This window comes from Nelumbo nucifera, chromosome 1 (assembly GCF_055504915.1).
Source record: "Nelumbo nucifera cultivar China Antique chromosome 1, China Antique-T2T, whole genome shotgun sequence".
Taxonomy (NCBI): Eukaryota; Viridiplantae; Streptophyta; class Magnoliopsida; order Proteales; family Nelumbonaceae; genus Nelumbo; species Nelumbo nucifera.
This window is the reverse complement of record NC_142649.1, coordinates 106,777,478-106,794,316: the sequence shown is the minus strand read 5'-3', so window position 1 is coordinate 106,794,316 and position 16,839 is coordinate 106,777,478. Positions and strand designations below refer to the sequence as shown.

The following is a 16,839-nucleotide window of genomic DNA, read 5'->3' as shown; positions in this document are numbered from 1 at the left end:
TTATCCTTAGAAAATTCTAGAAATATTCTTGGACTATTGGTGCTTTTTAAAGTAGTATAGATTAGGGATGTCAATGAATTGAGTTAAGTGGCAAGCCTGCACTGACCCGACCATATCAAGGTTAGGGTTGGGTCAGCCTTAATTGGCTTTTACGTCGAGTTCAGATTGATGTGAAGACTTAGTGAACCCGACCTATTGGCATTACTACATTGAAATATTTGTGTACATATATAGGCTTGGTTGAGACGTTGAGTATACATGCATTCAATATAAGATGGATCGGGTTGAAGTAATGGAGTTGCTTTAGGGTAGGTTTAGGGCCTGTTCGTTTGCTCTGAAGTCTGACATCTAAAAGTGCAATAATTACATTAAGATGTATATTGGCATTGGTGAACTTTTCTTTCCTCTGAATTCTGAATGTAGAGAATGTTGTTCTGAATTCTGAAAATTATCAAACATTCATTTTGACCCCATATATGATAGTTTTTGTTTGCCTTTTTGGGAGTATCATTGGAAAACAAAAGTTGTATGCTTGCACTTTAAGATATAAGAGATAAGAGGAAACGAACAACCATTTTTCTCTTAAAGTTAAAAGATTCCACTTAAGAGATAAGAGTTAAAAGGAAATGAACATGCCCTTAGTTGAACCAAACCCTTCATCCCTTATCTTAAATTCTTAAGAAATTTCTCTTATTTAGCTTTTCATAAGGCTCAATTTGGAAAGAGCATAAATACAAATACATGCAAAATAATACAAAATATAAAGTTTTGCATTATGCGTATTTGTATTTGTACGCCATCCAAATTGAGCCTAAGACTCAGTTTGGAAGGAGTACAAATACAAATATGTAGAGTGCAAAACCTTGTATTTTGTACTATTTTGTATGTATTTGCACTGTACATATTTGTATTTGTACTCCCAAACTGAGCCTAAGTAACAAAAAGAACAAGAAAATGTATATTAGTGGGCTTGTTAATAATACCCAAAAATTTATGGCTTGATCTGATATCTGATCCGCTTATCTTAGATTGGGTTCAGATTAGTGTGTCTATGTAATTGGATCGGATTTGGATTTTGCAATCTACATCCAATTACTAGTCGGATCGGACTCAGATTTGACTAAAATCCGAATCTAATTATATTTGAAATTATAAGAAATATTTTTATATATTATATTTTATATAAATAATAATAATAATAATTTAATATACATATTTACATTAATTTATCATAAATATATAAAAGTTGAAAAATGATTAATTTTTTTATTTTTTTTTTGTATTTTAAAAAATTAAAGCAAAATTGGATTAAATCCAAATCCAATCCAAATCTAATAGGATTTGAATTCAAATCCGAGGTCTTAAATTCCAATAGGATTTGAGATTCAAATTTTCAAAAGTAGGATTAGATTCGGATTTTGCTGAACTTGATACCTGTCCCTATATCAGTTGTATAATTCATTTTTTACCCTCCACTTTTTTGGCCATGTGTTCTCTCCATTTTCAAGGAAAGCCTTGCACAACAAACTTTTCCCTCTCTTGCTCTATCTTGCGAATTGGGATCACCTGTCAACAAAACGAATTCCAACACTCTACCAATAATATTTGACATCTCACTAGACCTAGCAATTGGATTGGATGGATTGGATAAAGACACTTTGAGTTGATTTTGGGTCGGGTTGAATTTTGAGTTGGATTGGCAAATGCTAGACTCTAAGCTTAAACGTTCGAATTAGAGATGATGCAAGGTCAATTCAGGTTATCTAAAAAAATAACTGAAATTTTAATAAAATAAAAAATACAAAAAAATGTCAAATTTAAGGGAATTTATCTTAAAATTACAAAAATAAAATAAAAAATTTAAACATTTAACAATTTATAGAATAAACACTAAATAGTAAATATTAAAGAGTGGAATCGGGTCATTCTCAAATTCAGATAGGTAAATATGAAGACGCCAACCTGCTTTTTCGGGTTGGGTTGGGTCGGGCTCGCGAGTTGGGTCAACTTTTTGCCAGGTCTTCGTGTTGTTAGTAGGGTGTTGTAACTAGCAGGTGATCGCACTCTCTCGCTTCTTCCCCTTCTTTCCTCTTTGAAACCCTCCCGGCCCCCTCGTGTTGCCTTCACCTCCTCGACCACTGCGTCTGTCATCAGGGGTTTGTTCGTCTACGGTTTCTTTGTCAAGCCCGTTGGTTTTCAGCGGCTGCCATTTCTTAATTCTCTTAAACCATCGGTTTCCTCATCATTGCTAAGGTAAGCTCTCTTAGCCCGTCGGTTTCAACTTCCGAGTATTCTTTTATTTCAAGCAGAGTATTGACTCTTTTATTTTCTTTCAAAATCCTCTTAGGTAAAATAGAACACGCAGTGACATTTTCTCTCTACTATTTGTATTTTAGGCAGAGTATTGATTTTTCATGCGTCTGGTTATTTGTATTTGCTCTTCCATTTATATGCATTTTTCCTTTTCTCTCTCTTCGAGTTCTTTTAGGTAAAACAAAAGCTGGGAATGAGCCCTTTTTCATGTGTTTGGTTATTTGTATTTGCTATATACTTTTTTTCTCTGCTACAGAATTGATTTTTCTATTTCCTCTGTTTTTGTTTATGTTTATTATATGTGTTGCATTTTGGTGGTTTGTTTTGTAGGAATACTTCTGTTTACTTGGAAGGCTGGTACACCTCTGCAATATTTTCTTTTCAAATTCAGCTATTACACAACATTAGAAAATTTGTTTCTACTTCCTCTTTTCAAATCCATTGATTAGACCCGATCCATTGACAGTTAGTTGTTACCTAGATAAGTAAAAACTAATGAGGCCTTAATGTGTGCGTGGGTGTTATGCAGGAGATCTGTGCTCGTCCAGGCATTGACCCAATTCCTAAGTCTCCTCCATGCGTCGGAGAAACACAGCTGTCTTGGCTAAACTCCCATGAGTGTTGTCAAAGTCAATTATCTGGGCAAACGTATTTCAACTATTCTTCCACTTGGTATCCGCTCTCTTTCATCAAAAGCGTCTTCTCAGAATAACTACATTAGCCATCAACTCGATCTCTTCCTCTCCAACCAAGTTTCAGATACCCAATCTCTGTTCCAATCTCACGCTTTCATCATCACATCTGGGCATTCAAATAACATCTTCTTGGCAGCCAAGCTCATCTCCTTCTACTCCTTTTTCAACAGAATTGACTTTTCCAAACAAGTTTTTTATTCCGTTCATCCCAAAGACACCTTTCTTTGGAATTCCATCATTAAATCCCATTTCTCTAATGGCGAGTACTCACGAGCTCTCAAGTTCTACGATGAAATGTGCAACTCAAGTACCCCTCCTACCCATTTTACCATTCCCATGGTTGTTGCCGCCTGCGCTGAACTTTTAGCCCTTGATCATGGTAAAAACATCCATGGTATCACTTTAAAGCTCGGCCTATTCTATGATAATTCGGCAGCTGGGTCTTCTTTTGTTTACATGTATTCAAAATGTGGTGAAATGGGAGATGCATCTCGTATGTTCGATGAAATACCTTTTAGAGATGTGATTTCTTGGACTGCTCTTGTGATTGGTTACGTGCAGAATGATGAGAATGAGAAGGCTTTGGGTTGTGTTCACGAAATGCATAGTAGTGGCACAGATGAAGAGAAACCAAATTCTAGAACAATTGAAGGCGCTCTACAAGCTAGTGGAAATCTGGGGGCTCTGTTAGAAGGTAAATGCCTACATGGCTATGCAATTAAAACGGGAATTGGGGTTTCCCAAGTTGTTAACTCATCATTGTTTATGATGTATTCAAAGTGCGGGACCATTGAAGAAGCTTATTCTGCTTTTTGTGAATTGCCAGTTAAAGATCTCATTTCATGGACAACAATTATTGGGGTTTATGCGAAGACAAGAAATATTCATGAATGCTTGGATTTGTTTTGTGAAATGCTGGCTGCAGAAATTGAACCTGATTGGACCATTATCAGTTGTATGCTTTCACGTTTAGGGAATTCCATGAGGATTAATGAAGGAAAAGCCTTTCATGGTCTGGTTATAAGGAGAAATTTCACAATGAATCAGATGATTATTAATTCTTTGCTTGCAATGTATTGTAAATTTGGGTGCATGCATCTAGCAGGGAAGCTTTTTCATAAATTCTGTGGACAGGATGAAGAATCTTGGAACTGGATGGTTTTTGGATATGGTAAAGTTGGGATGGAGGCAAAGTCCTTAGAATTGTTTAGAAAAATGCATCATCTAGACCTCAACTATGATCTAAATAGTTTAGTCTCTGTTATTTGTTCATGTTCCAACTTAGTTGCAACACATCTAGGTCAGTCTTTGCATTGTTATGTGATTAAAATTGGGATTAGTGAGAATGTTTCAATTGCAAATTCTCTTATGGGCATGTATGGAAAATGCAACGATATGACCATGGCATGGATGATATTTTCTTGGATGCATAGAGACGTTGTCACATGGAACATTTTGATTTCGGCTTATGTTCACAATGGTTATTGTTATGAGGCTTTGATCCTTTTTGATCAGATGGTTTCAGAAAACATGAAACCCAACTCAGTGACATTGGTTATCGTCCTTTCAGCTTGTGCTCATCTAGCAAACCTGGAGCTTGGAGAAAAGGTTCACTGTTACATCAAGGAAAGGGGATTAGAGTGTGATCTATGTCTTTCTACTGCATTAGTTGATATGTATGTGAAATGCGGGCAACTTGGAATAGCAAGAGAAATCTTTACTTCATTGGATAAGAGAGATGTTATCTCATGGAATGTAATGATCTCAGGATATGGAATACATGGAGATGCCAAATCTGCCATTGAGATTTTCCAACAGATGGAGGAATCGGGGGAAAGACCAAATGCACTAACCTTCCTTTCTGTTCTCTCAGCATGTAATCATGCAGGACTCATTGAAGAAGGGAAGTACCTATTTGGAAAGATGAAAGAATACTGTGTTTCACCAACATTGAAGCACTATTCATGTATGGTGGATCTTCTTGGTCGATCAGGAAACCTACGCGAGGCTGAAGCTATGGTTCTATCAATGCCTATTGCTCCTGATGGAGGTGTCTGGGGAGCTCTTCTTGGTGCTTGTAGAATGCACAATGATGTTGAGATGGGAGAACGAGTTGCAAAGTGGGCTATTGAATCTGACCCTGGAAATGATGGGTATTATGTTCTGCTTTCCAACATGTATAATTCGATTGGAAGGTGGAAAGATGCAGAGAAGGTGAGGGAGATGATCAAGAAGAATGGAGTTAGGAAGATAGCTGGCTGGAGTGTTATATAATATAATAGGGAATAGAGATGGCAAATAGGCATGAATGCTCAATCTAATAGGATTAATCAAGTTTAAAGCCCCTAATAGCAGTTGGGGGCTGAATGATATTGAATTAAGGATATTAGTTTTTGCCCCTTTTGCCCTCCACTTTTTTTTCGGCCACGTGTCCTCTCTCCATTTTCGAGGAAAGCCTTGCTCGGCAAGCTTTCCCCTCTATTGCTCTCTCTTGCACTCTCTCGCTTCTTCTCCTTCTTTGCTCTTTGCTCTGAAACCCTCTCACCCCCTTGTGTTGCCTTCACCTCCTTGACCGCTACATCTGTGAAACCAAAGGGTTCATCAGGGGTTTGCTTGTCTAGGGTTTATTTATCTAGCCCGTTGGTTCTCAGCGATGGCCATTTCTTGATGCTCTTAACCCATCAGTTTCCTCATCATTGCTAAGGTAAGCTTTCCTAGCCCATCGGTTTCAACTTTTGAGTATTCTTTTATTTCAAGCAGAGTATTGATTCTTTTATTTTCTATCAAACTCCTCTCATTGGTTTCCAGAATAGGGTGTTCTCGCCAATGGCCGTTTCTATGCTCTTAGTCCATCGGTTTCCTCATCATTGCTAAGGTAAGCTTTCCTAGCCCATCGGTTTCAACTTTTGAGTATTCTTTTATTTCAAGCAGAGTATTGATTATTTTATTTTCTGTCAAACTCTTCTCTTTGGTTTCCAGAATAGGGTGTTCTCGCCAATGGCCATTTCTCTGCTCTTAGTCCATCGGTTTCCTCATCATTGTAAGGTAAGCTCTCTTGGCCTGTCGGTTTCAACTTCTAAGTATTCTTTTATTTTCTTTCAAACTCCTCTCTTAGGTAAAATAAAACACACAATGGCATTTTCTCTCTGATATTTGTATTTTCGGTAGAGTATTGATTTTTCATGCATCAGGTTACTTGTATTTGCTTTTCCATTTATATGCATTTGTCTTTTTCTCTCTCTTCGAGTTCTTTTAGGTAGAAAAAGCTGGGAGTGAACCCTTTTTTCATGTGTTTGGTTATTTGTATTTGCTATCCATTCACGTCTCTTTAGATGGGGATACTTTTTTTTCTCTGCTACAGAATTGATTTTTCTATTTCCTTTGTTTTTGTTTATGTTTATTGTATGTGTTGCATTTTGGTGGTTTGTTTTGTAGGGAATGCTTCTGTTTACATGTAAGGCTGGTACACCTCTGCAATATTTTCTTTTCAAATTCAGCTATTACTTCCTCTTAAGTTTTCTAATATTTGGATTGGATATTTTTGGTGTTTGTAGATTTTAAGAGGGGATGGGTCTTGAAGATTGATTAACTGTCAGGTGTCTAGAAGGCAGCTCTCTCTTCCTGGTTAAGTTGCTTGGTAAATATAGATGCTTTTTCCATGTGGAAACAGTTCTGAGAGGGGCGCTAGAAGACAGCTCTCTCTTCCTGAAGTTGCTTGGGAAATATAGTTGCTTTTACATCATTACACAACCCCTCAAAGGTGGTTAGCCTCTGTTAATCTCCTCATTTAAGATTTCTTAATGCCCCTTGTTTTGCTAAACTATATGGAATCTATCCCCACCTCTAGATGGAGCTATTAATTTGTGTCTTTGGTGTGTTTGTATGTATTCTGTACCAGTTTAATTTGCTTCTGTATTTGGCATTTACTTTTTCTTATTGATGACAGTGATAAGAAGAGCACCTCATGAGTTCAAGATTGCATCTTCACAGGTGCACTTCTTCCCATTTTGTTCTAGAAATTTTAGGTATTTATATCAGATCAGCAGTGGTGTTTGGGATTTTGATTCTGCCAATTCGTGATATATATTTTTCCTCTCTCTCTCTCTCTCTCTCTCTCTCTCTCTCGTTTAACTTTGGTTTGATTTGGGCCTTGGGGGACTTTGTAGTCAAAGGTCAGAGAAGACCAAAGTAGGGAGTGCTTTGAGTGGTGCACTGGTAAGCACTCTGGTTGGGCTTGCTATTTCCAAATAGATTATTGATGTGCTTATTATTTAATTTGGGATAGATGTTTGTGTTGTTGGTGTTGCATGTATACCAATGGGTGGTTTCCTTGGTTCCTTATTCTCTGTGGCGGATACAGGGCTTCACTCCATCCTCTCAATTCTAATGTTTTGGTTGCACCAACATTCTGCAGATCTTCCTGCTGATCTTCCAATGGCTCCAGCAGCTGTAGCGGCTCCAGACTTGATAAAGCCTTGAGGTTTTGTTTTTCTTTGTTATTTGTATTTTCCTTTGATCTCTTTAGAAATAAAAAAAGAAATAGGTGACTTTAGATCAAAACTTCCATAAGCCAATTTAGTAGAGTACTATTTCCAAATAGATTATCGATGTGCTTATTATTTATTTTTCTTTTCTTTTTATTTAATTTAGTATAGGTGTTTGTGTTGTTGGTGTTGCATGTATACCAATGGGTGGTTTCCTTGGTTCCCTTTCTTCATTATCAGCTACCTATCTTGGATCTATAGCAATTGAGTGTAAGATGAAAACCTTCCTGATTTGTCTCTGTTTATCAAATCTTAAATTTAGGCAGTACCCAGCAGGTTGTCTGAATTAGGGGCAGGAATACCTAATTCAGTGGTGTGCATAACCATTAACAAAGTCTGTGCATCTGGGATGAAGGGCGAGGGGACTTTCTCTGGTAAATGGTATTTACTGTTGGAATTTGGATTGTGGAGGAGGGTTATTATTTTCTTCTGGTGTGGGAGGAGAAAGAGAGAGATCAAGAGATGGGGTTTAGCATGCTTGAAAAGAATCCTTGGGTAAGTGAAAAGTAGGACCATTATGGACCTATTAGAAGTTGTCAGATTTCATTTTGCTAGCTAATTGAAGCCATTCAAAAATGTATATTTCAGACTTCTCAGAGTTTAATTTGTTCATGCATTACCTGCTTCAGTTGACCATTGTTTTTCTCCCTTACAAATTCTGGTTGGTTGTTTTTAATGTTTTCCTTATCTTAAACAGTTTGAGCAAGTTGGTGTTGGTGATAATGTTGATCACTGCTCTCCAGTGCAAGTAAAACTTCCAGATGAATAGGTACATTCCTGTTGGGCTAGAATATTGAGTTCCATGACTTTTCTTTTTTTCTTTCTTTTTTCTTTGACTTCTCATTTGAGGTGGATGTGGTCTATATGAAGTATGGTTTTGTTTTCCTTTAATTTTTCATGAATCGTTGCTGGGCTTCCTAGCAGAAAGTGGTACAGATCTCTTATGGGTGGAGGCATACACTAGCTGTTACAGAAAGGCAGAACGTTTTCTCTTGTTGAAGAGGTACAAATGGACAAATTGGACATGGAGATCCTCTTGATAGGCAATTGCTTTTCTCAACATGATTGATGTTTGAAATTGAGTCACCGTTTAATTGTTTTTCCCTGCAAATACATCTCTCATTTCTCGCATGGGTAATTGTGTCAATCTTGATGCTACAAAGTGAAATTATTTTTACTGTTTGTGAATGTGGCGTTGCTCTATGGTTTTAGAAATCATAGATCACATCTGAACCAAATCTTTCCACCCAGGGGGAGGTCATGAATCAAATTAAACCTAAGCCACCTAAATCCTAATTACCCCTAGTTCTGATTCCATTATCCTATCTTTCTTTTTCACCTTCCCTTTGATCTTAAACCCCAATTGTGCCAAATTTTCCAATTTTCCCTTATCCTATCTTTATTTGAAATTGCGCCATGGTTTCATATCTGTGAATTGGTTTAACTGCAAATTCCTCCACATCATATCTTGTGACCCATATTAAAATAACTACTGTTCCATATTTACAGGTTCATTTAGCTCCTGGAAGCAAGTTCCACTTCCAAAATACATCAGAAGGTTGATAGAAGGTGATTCAAGATAGTCATGGGAATCAGGTAAAATAGTTTATTACTTGATGCCTGTAGTTTGCTCTAATTGCTTTGGCTGTGATTTTTTTGTGTATTAATTTTATTGGTGAGCTACTCCTAAATAAATCTCTTTATTAGATGATCGACATTAATCTTTCCAATTAGGTAATGAAAAAATTCTGAATAATATTGTGTTGATTTTAGATAATCCTGGCAGTTGGAATCAAACTTCAAGCAATTATAATGACAATGGCTCTTGGAATCCAAGAAAGACATGTAGTGGCTCAGGGGATTCTTCTAGCTCTCTCTCTCTCTCTCCCTTAAATTACCCTAGCTCTTCATTTTACTGTCTGGTTTTGTTTGTAGGTTTCATCAATCAATGTATTCTAACATTTTACATGCTTTTATAGGTATTCAAACCCTAGATGTTGATTTTATGTACAAGTACAGTTCATTAGGAGCTTCTGTTTAGTATTGTCTGGTTCAGGTCCTCTCTCTGCCTCTCTCTATTTGATTGTTTTTAGTTAACCTTTTAATGCAGTTAGAAAGTGTTGATTTTACTTGAAAAGAAAACTGATTGGAATGAGTATAACATTTCATTTATAGTTGTAGATTATTTATTTTGTTTCTGGAAACTTTTGGGATTTTTCATGCAACTACAACTATCTATTTTGGACTTTCATGTACAAGCTTTTAAAGTTTCACTAGATTGTTGACCATCTTCTGTGTTGTGCCCTTGCATGGATTGTAATAAATTATGTTAAGTAAATGTAGTTTTAATGACATTTAATTTCAGTTCAAGCAGCCAACAAATAATCACCTGATACCGTGGACAATGGGAGATTCATTTGCCTCTCCCTCTCTGTTGATAATGGTGTTGTGTCCTATCTAAGTCCGCTAAATGGAGAATAGTGTTGTGGGAGGTTCATTTGCCTCTTCATCTCTGTTGATAATGGTGTTGTGTTCTGTCCAAGTCCACTAAATGGAGAATAGTGTTGTGTAGATACAGGAAATGGGGTGTTGGATTACCTGTTTGATGATGGTAGTGATGATTGGGTATACAGGTTTTCTCATTCAGGTTACACGGAGATTATCACTTGATGGCTAAACTATGAGGGAGTAGTTGAACAAGGGGGTTATTTGGTTCTCTCTCTCTCTAAGTCTCTCTCAATTGTAGATTTCCTTGGTTTCTGTCTCTTTCTTTATGTGATTTTGTTTGATCAATTTTTTAAATTTATGGTTAACCTATATGGTTTTTATCTCACTCTTATATGATTTTATTTCATTAGGGTTATCTAATTTGTGTAGACTAAACTCAGGGCTATATGACAAGCGATTCATTTTGATCGAAGTAATGGATGGAGGCCGGTTTTGGTGTTTTCAGTTTGTATAAATGCCAAAGTATGCACTCTGCAGGTCGGTTGTGATAACAAGTGTTGGATTTATCCAGTTTTTCTACTGGTGTCTCACTGTGTTCAAATGTGGTATCAACTATCAGCCACCAACTGTTGTTCCAGGGGGTGGACTTGGCCAAGATTCAGAGGGCTGTCTGCATGATCTCCAGCTCCACCAGAGTTGCAGAGGTCCTCTCCTAGATTGACCACAAGTTCGATCTGATGTATGCTAAGCATGCCTTTGTTCACTGACATGTTGGTGAGGGCATGGAAGTTTTCTGAAGCTCGTGAAGATCATGCTGCTTTGGAGAAGGATTATGAGGAGGTTGGTGCTGAATCTGCCCGAGGGAGATGAGTACTGAATGTAATGAGTGTGATTTGGTTCTTTACTTTTAGGGGGTGTTTTTTTTTGGACTTTGAGAGGGGGGAAGTTGGTTAATGGGATTTTGGTTCCCATTGACTAAGAATCCCATGTTCATTTTTCAGATTTATGTGAGGACAAAGGAAAGTTTATTTTTCTGGATATCCATCTCCTAGGTGGGTAAATAACTTTGACAAAAATACCCCTTTTAATAATGGATTTTTAAGGCTAAAATGGTCATTACTTTATTTACCTAAAAAATAAAAGAACTTGGGTAAATGCATTTACCAGGCTAAGTGTTTCCCAGGAAAAACTTATCCAGATAATTACATTTAGTTAGGTAACTTACCGAAAAGCCAAAGGGGCCTTTGTTCAAAATTAGGTGGACTGTATTTTCGCTTATTTCCCCGATGCTATATGTTTCACTGAAGCAGCTTAGATGCTGCTCATGCTTTATGTAAAAACAAAAAAAAAAAAAAAGAAAAACAAGTGTTGGATTTTGCGCATTTTGTATATTGTGCATGATGTTTCCTTTTTTTTTTTGTGGAATTTTCTTTTGTTTATGTGCCTATGACTTCAAATTTATAGCCCATAAAATTGCGAAACAGGCTAATGGTATTAATTTGAGCTTTTCTAAATAGTGGGATGGTCTATTAAACTGTTTGGGTTGTCCTGTGTGGTTTGATGGTTTTAGTTTATTATGAATAAAGATTGTAACAAGAGAGTGACGTGTCATGTCAGTTAGGCCAAGTGGGCCAAGTTGTATCAACGTGTATATATATCTCACCATACAAGAAATGAATTATTTGAGCCTCTTTATTCTGAGTCGTTATTTTCAGTGACGGGATCTGCTCCTCACATGCACATCACCGTGCATTGGGAATATCTTCCGGATGGTACGTTGGCTCGCCTAGATCTAGAGGGTTCATTCGTCATGTGGATAAAATGCAATTCCATGGTTAAGAGAGATCTGATACAGCCAGAGAAATTTGAGTGGATCTTGAAGAACGGTTTTTCCAAGGTAATGCACCCCAAGTATACCAGCTTAAGAGAGATCTGTCTCTCTTGCATCAAGGTGAACTCTTTATTGTTTCTTGTCTCTCTTGCATTAAGTTGAATTCTTTATTGTTTCTTATTTCACCAAAATGAAAGGATTGTGTGATGTGATGGAGGGCGATTTGGCCTGACCTCTTAATAAGGGGACACGTGGATGTGACTCGACATAGGAGATAACTCGGTATAGCCAGCTTGCTACAAAGTAGTACTCCACTACTCCGAGCTAGGGATCTTTCGAGCTGAAGTCATCCCGAGTTAAGAACACCTCAATACTCATCTCGAGCTAAGAGCACCTCGGTACTCATCCCGAGTTGAGGACACCTCGGTACCAGGCACGGCATTAATTCAATTTGGGGTGTACGACCCTTAGCCCGAGAACATCAGTTCGAGGTAGAAACCAGCTCGGGTGTATTGATCTACCCTCAACGTAATCCCGAAAGTCACTCCAACGGTTCCTGAATTCTGCGGGATCACGTCTCTCAACAACTAAGCACCATCTCCCCGTCCGATTCGGGCGGAAGTGATTAACCTTATCAACTTGATAAAGTTATATCCAGATAACACGGAAACGAACTCTATCATGGCAAAGATCACGGAACTACTCCGAAAAGCCTGCGAGGACTCCATTATATAAAGGCCTCCCTCCCGGGGCCCAAAGGTACGCGCAATTACTGCTTACTAGCTGTCTTGCTCTCCAATTATTCTCAGCTTGCATATACTGATTTAAGCATTGGAGCGACCTCGTCGGGTAAGCACCCTCGGGTTCTCTGATTTTCTGTGTAGATTCTCCACGTCCGTCGTCTACAGAAAGCTAAGCCCCTACCAGCTAGGAGCAACCAGATTGCGCAGCATCAATTGGCTTCTGTGGGAAGCGCTTCAAAAACCTCTTCCCACCAAGCATTCTTACTCAGGTTTCCATGGCTTCCTCCAGCAATGCCAGACACAACGCTGATATGAACACCTCTGGGGGGCAACCTCAGATCCCAACGGTATGCATCGGTCAGTTCACCGTACCTCTCTCTACAGGTGGGGTCCCTACTCTGAACGTGCCCTAGATCATGGCACCAGTGAATGCTCCTCTCCCCTCCACGGTAGGTGCAACCTTTGCTGAACCGTCTGTTCCCCCGGTGGCTGGACAGAACCAACTTGAAGATTTGGTACACTGCATGCGAGCTATGCAAGCTCAGATGCAGCAGGTCCAACAGTTCCAATTGTATCAGCAACAGGTACTGCACCATGTTTATCAGCAAAAGTTTCCACCACTGCCTCAAAACCAGCAGCCGCTGCCACCTCAGCATCCAACTACGCAGCAAACTAAGTCTCGCCGCCGTAGCGAACGCCCTCCTCGCCGGGGAGAGACCTCCCAAATCTAGAACCTTCAGGGGAGTCAAGTCTCATCTTGCGACAGGAGGGAGAGATAGATTACTCCTCCCACCTCGCAACAAGTAAATAGGTCGGGAAGCACCCAGCCCGCCAAGCTGGTTTGGCACTCTGGTCGCGGACTCCAGACAAGACCCTTCAGTTCGCAGCAGCCGTCGCCAGCAGTCCGAGCAGCTGCTAGTGAGAACGGTACCTGACAATACTGAGGCTAGTAGCACCAACACAGAGCCGGTAAGGAAGCAGCAAAGGCGACGCCACAGAGCTCGCCGAGCAGCAGTCCAGAACTCCACCGAACTGCCAAAGGGAAAAGAAGAGGCGAGCTCGAGGACTGTGAAGACCACTTCGCTTCTCACTGTGTTGTCTCCTCTATCTCCCGAACACTTGGCCACTCCGATGCCAAAGGATTTTAAGGTACCTCCCTTAGACAAGTATGATGGGTCGTTCGATCCGAACGACCATGTAGACTCATTTCAATCTCAAATGCACCTGGCCAGAGCAGATGAATCCTGCATGTGCGTTGCTTTCTCCACAACTTTCAAGGGGGTAGCTCACACATGGTATAGAAACCTTGCGCCTGGGACAATAAAGAGTTGGGCGCAGTTCGTGCAGATCTTTATCTCGCACTTCATTACTAGTAAGAGGTGCCCGAGGTCCTAGGAAAGCCTCCTCGGCATTATCCAAAGAGAAGGAGAATCTATCCGCAGCTACATCAAGAGGTTCAATGATGCATGTCTGCAGATACCTGACCTAGACCCCGTAGTGAGACTTACAGTAGTTAAAAGAGGCATTACACACAAAGAATTCAAGTGGCACGTGGTTGCCAACAAGCCTAAAGATGAAACTGAATTCCTCAAGCTCGCCGACCAGTTCATCGGAATAGAGGAGGAGATGAACCAGAAGAGCGAGAATCCATCTGATAAGAGGAAAAGAGAAGGCGAGACCTCAACTAATGGAAACAACAAGAGGAAAAAGGAAGAGCCAGCTCGAGGAGGAAAGCCAGATCAGCATTCCCGAGCTCCTCAAACTTTAAGAAACTACACTCCCTTGAACGCAAAGGGAGCAAAAATCCTCCTGGCGATCAAGGGCGCTTCTTACGTAAAGTAGCCACCTCAGCTGAGAGGAGACCCGAACACAAGGAACAGAAATGTATACTGTCATTTTCATAGATATCACGGTCATAGCACCGAAAATTGTAAAAACCTCCGCGACGGAAGAATTTTGTATTGAATGATAATAAAAGTTAAACAGGTCAACAAGGGGAGCAAAACAAAGACGCTCTCGAATCCAGCAGTAGGAAAAACGAGCAGCCGTAGAGACAACTGCCCGAAGAGAGGCCAGTTCGTGGAATAATACATATGATCACCGGCGGATCGATTGTCGCGGGTTGCACCTCAGCCGCAACAAAGACATCAGCTCGTGAGATTGAAAGAGAAGAACGAAATCCTCCGAAGCGACCGAGGTTAGAAGAACCAATTTTCTTCATTGAAGACGACGCGCGTGGAGTCCAGTACCCTCACGATGACGCGCTCGTCATAAAGATGAGAATAAATGACTTTGAGGTGAAGCGCATCCTAGTCGACTCCAGCAGCTCGGCAGACATTCTCTTCAAAGATGCATTCGACAAGCTGCAACTCTAGGAGAGCGACATCAAGCCCGCAAATACTCCCTTGGTAGGCTTCAACGGAGAGGAAGTCCGACCCATGGGAAGAGTTACAATACCGGTGGAAGTCGGTACCTGACCTAGCATAGTGAGATTCAATCACATTTTCTTAGTGGTCGCCACTCCCTCCCCGTACAACACCATAATAGGTCGGCCTATCACCCACGCTCTACGCGCAGTGGTGTCCACCTATTACTTGGCCATGAAGTTCCCTACGGACTTCGGAGTTGGGGTAGCGTGAGGTGACCAGCTCGAGTCTCGTAAATGCTGCATCGCCGCCATCAAAGGGAAAGCCAAGGCAACAGACAACCTCGAGTTTGAGCGACCTACGGAGCACCATGAGGAGCGAGCTTCACCAATAGAAGAGACGGGTTTCTTCCAACCCGAGCTTCTCCAGATCGGCGCTTCGATTGAGGAGCCCATGTGATCTCAACTGGTAAGTTTTTTACTTCAAAATTTAAATGTTTTTGCATGGTCCGTGGTAGAAATGCCCGGCATAGACCCTAGCATAATCACTTACAAATTGCACATTGATCCTATAGTTAGGCCCGTTAGACAGAAGAAATGCAACTTAGCCCCAGAGCGCTGGAGAATAATTTACGAGAAGGTCAGGAAACTCCTTGCAGCCGATTTCATCAGGGAGGTCTATTACCCGAGCTGGGTGGCTAACCCCGTACTGATAAAAAAGGCCAACAATAAGTGGTGCATGTGCGTCGACTATACCGACCTGAATCGAGCCTGCCCAAAGGACTACTTCCCACTTCCCAAAATCGACCGTTTGGTGGACGCGACTTCAGGGCACGAGTTGCTGAGCTTTTTGGATGCTTATTCGGGCTACAACCAGATCAGGATGGACCCTATCGATAAGGAAAAAATGGCCTTTATAACCGAGCTCAGCATGTACTGTTACAAGGTCATGCCCTTCGGACTGAAAAATGCTGGGGCAACTTTTCAAAGACTTGTAAACCGATTGTTTGAGCCGTTGATCGACAAAAAAGTAAAGTGTTATGTAGACGACATGGTCGTCAAAACTCAACTTTCAAATTATTTAATAAAAGACTTATCTTGTGTTTTTCAAATTTTGCGTAAGTACAATATGAAATTAAATCCCAACAAATGCTTCGGTGTCACTTCGGGTAAGTTCCTGGGTTACATCGTTAACCGGCGTGGAATCGAGGCCAACCCCGAGAAAATTAAGGCAATCCTAGACATGAGACCGCCCCAAAAATTGAAAGAGGTTCAGAGGTTGAACAGTCGAATAGCCGCTCTGAGCCGTTTCATGTCTAAATCGGCAAATCGCTGCCTGCCTTTCTTTAAGGCAATTAAGAGAAGCAAAGACTTCGAGTGGACCGAAGAGTGCCAGCTCGCTTTCGACGAGCTCAAAAGGTATCTCGCCAGCATCCCGGTTTTGACCCGACCCGAGGAGGGAGATATTTTGAAGTTGTACCTCTTCGCGAGTGACGAGGTAGTTAGCTCAGTACTAATAAAAGAGGTAGATCGGGTTCAACAACCCATCTACTATGTTAGTAAAGTTTTGCAGGACGCAGAAACGAGGTATCCAGAAATCGAAAAGTTAGCGTACGCGCTAGTCATCGTAGCTTGGAAGCTTCGGCCATACTTCCAGGCTCATACCATCATCGTCCTCACCAACAAACCTCTGAAGCAAGTCTTGCTCAAGCCCGAGGTTTCCAGGAGACTAACAAAGTGGGCCATCGAGCTTAATGAGTACGACATCCAATACGAGCCCTGAACTACCATCAAGGCCCAAGCCTTGGCCGACTTTGTCGCAGAATGTACTTTCAGCGTTGCAATCCCTGAGTTGATCGAGCCCGAGCACAGAGAAACTTCAACCAGTGCGGCACCACCT

At 40.5% G+C, this 16,839-nt stretch overlaps 1 protein-coding gene across 23 annotated transcripts; it reads left to right on the top strand.

Annotated features, from left to right (window-relative positions):
- The first annotated feature begins 2,029 nt into the window (after positions 1-2,029).
- LOC104606001 (Pentatricopeptide repeat (PPR) superfamily protein) lies at positions 2,030-11,110 on the top strand. 23 transcript variants are annotated; one of them, XM_088891451.1, is made up of 14 exons: positions 2,030-2,253; positions 2,644-2,670; positions 2,843-5,712; positions 5,817-5,883; positions 5,988-6,053; positions 6,563-6,768; positions 6,955-6,998; positions 7,423-7,488; positions 8,250-8,321; positions 8,477-8,555; positions 9,062-9,148; positions 9,326-9,397; positions 9,532-9,608; positions 10,441-11,110. In XM_088891451.1, exon 3 carries the CDS (start codon positions 2,928-2,930, stop codon positions 5,280-5,282), a length of 2,355 nt encoding a protein of 784 aa, XP_088747577.1. In that variant the 5' UTR covers positions 2,030-2,253; positions 2,644-2,670; positions 2,843-2,927; the 3' UTR covers positions 5,283-5,712; positions 5,817-5,883; positions 5,988-6,053; positions 6,563-6,768; positions 6,955-6,998; positions 7,423-7,488; positions 8,250-8,321; positions 8,477-8,555; positions 9,062-9,148; positions 9,326-9,397; positions 9,532-9,608; positions 10,441-11,110. The 23 variants fall into 23 exon arrangements, with proteins under 23 accessions (XP_088747577.1, XP_088747582.1, XP_088747556.1 ...); XM_088891456.1 differs by having other exon boundaries at positions 10,430-11,110; XM_088891430.1 differs by having other exon boundaries at positions 9,326-9,608; positions 10,441-10,537; positions 10,639-11,110.
- Positions 11,111-16,839: the final 5,729 nt, after the last annotated feature.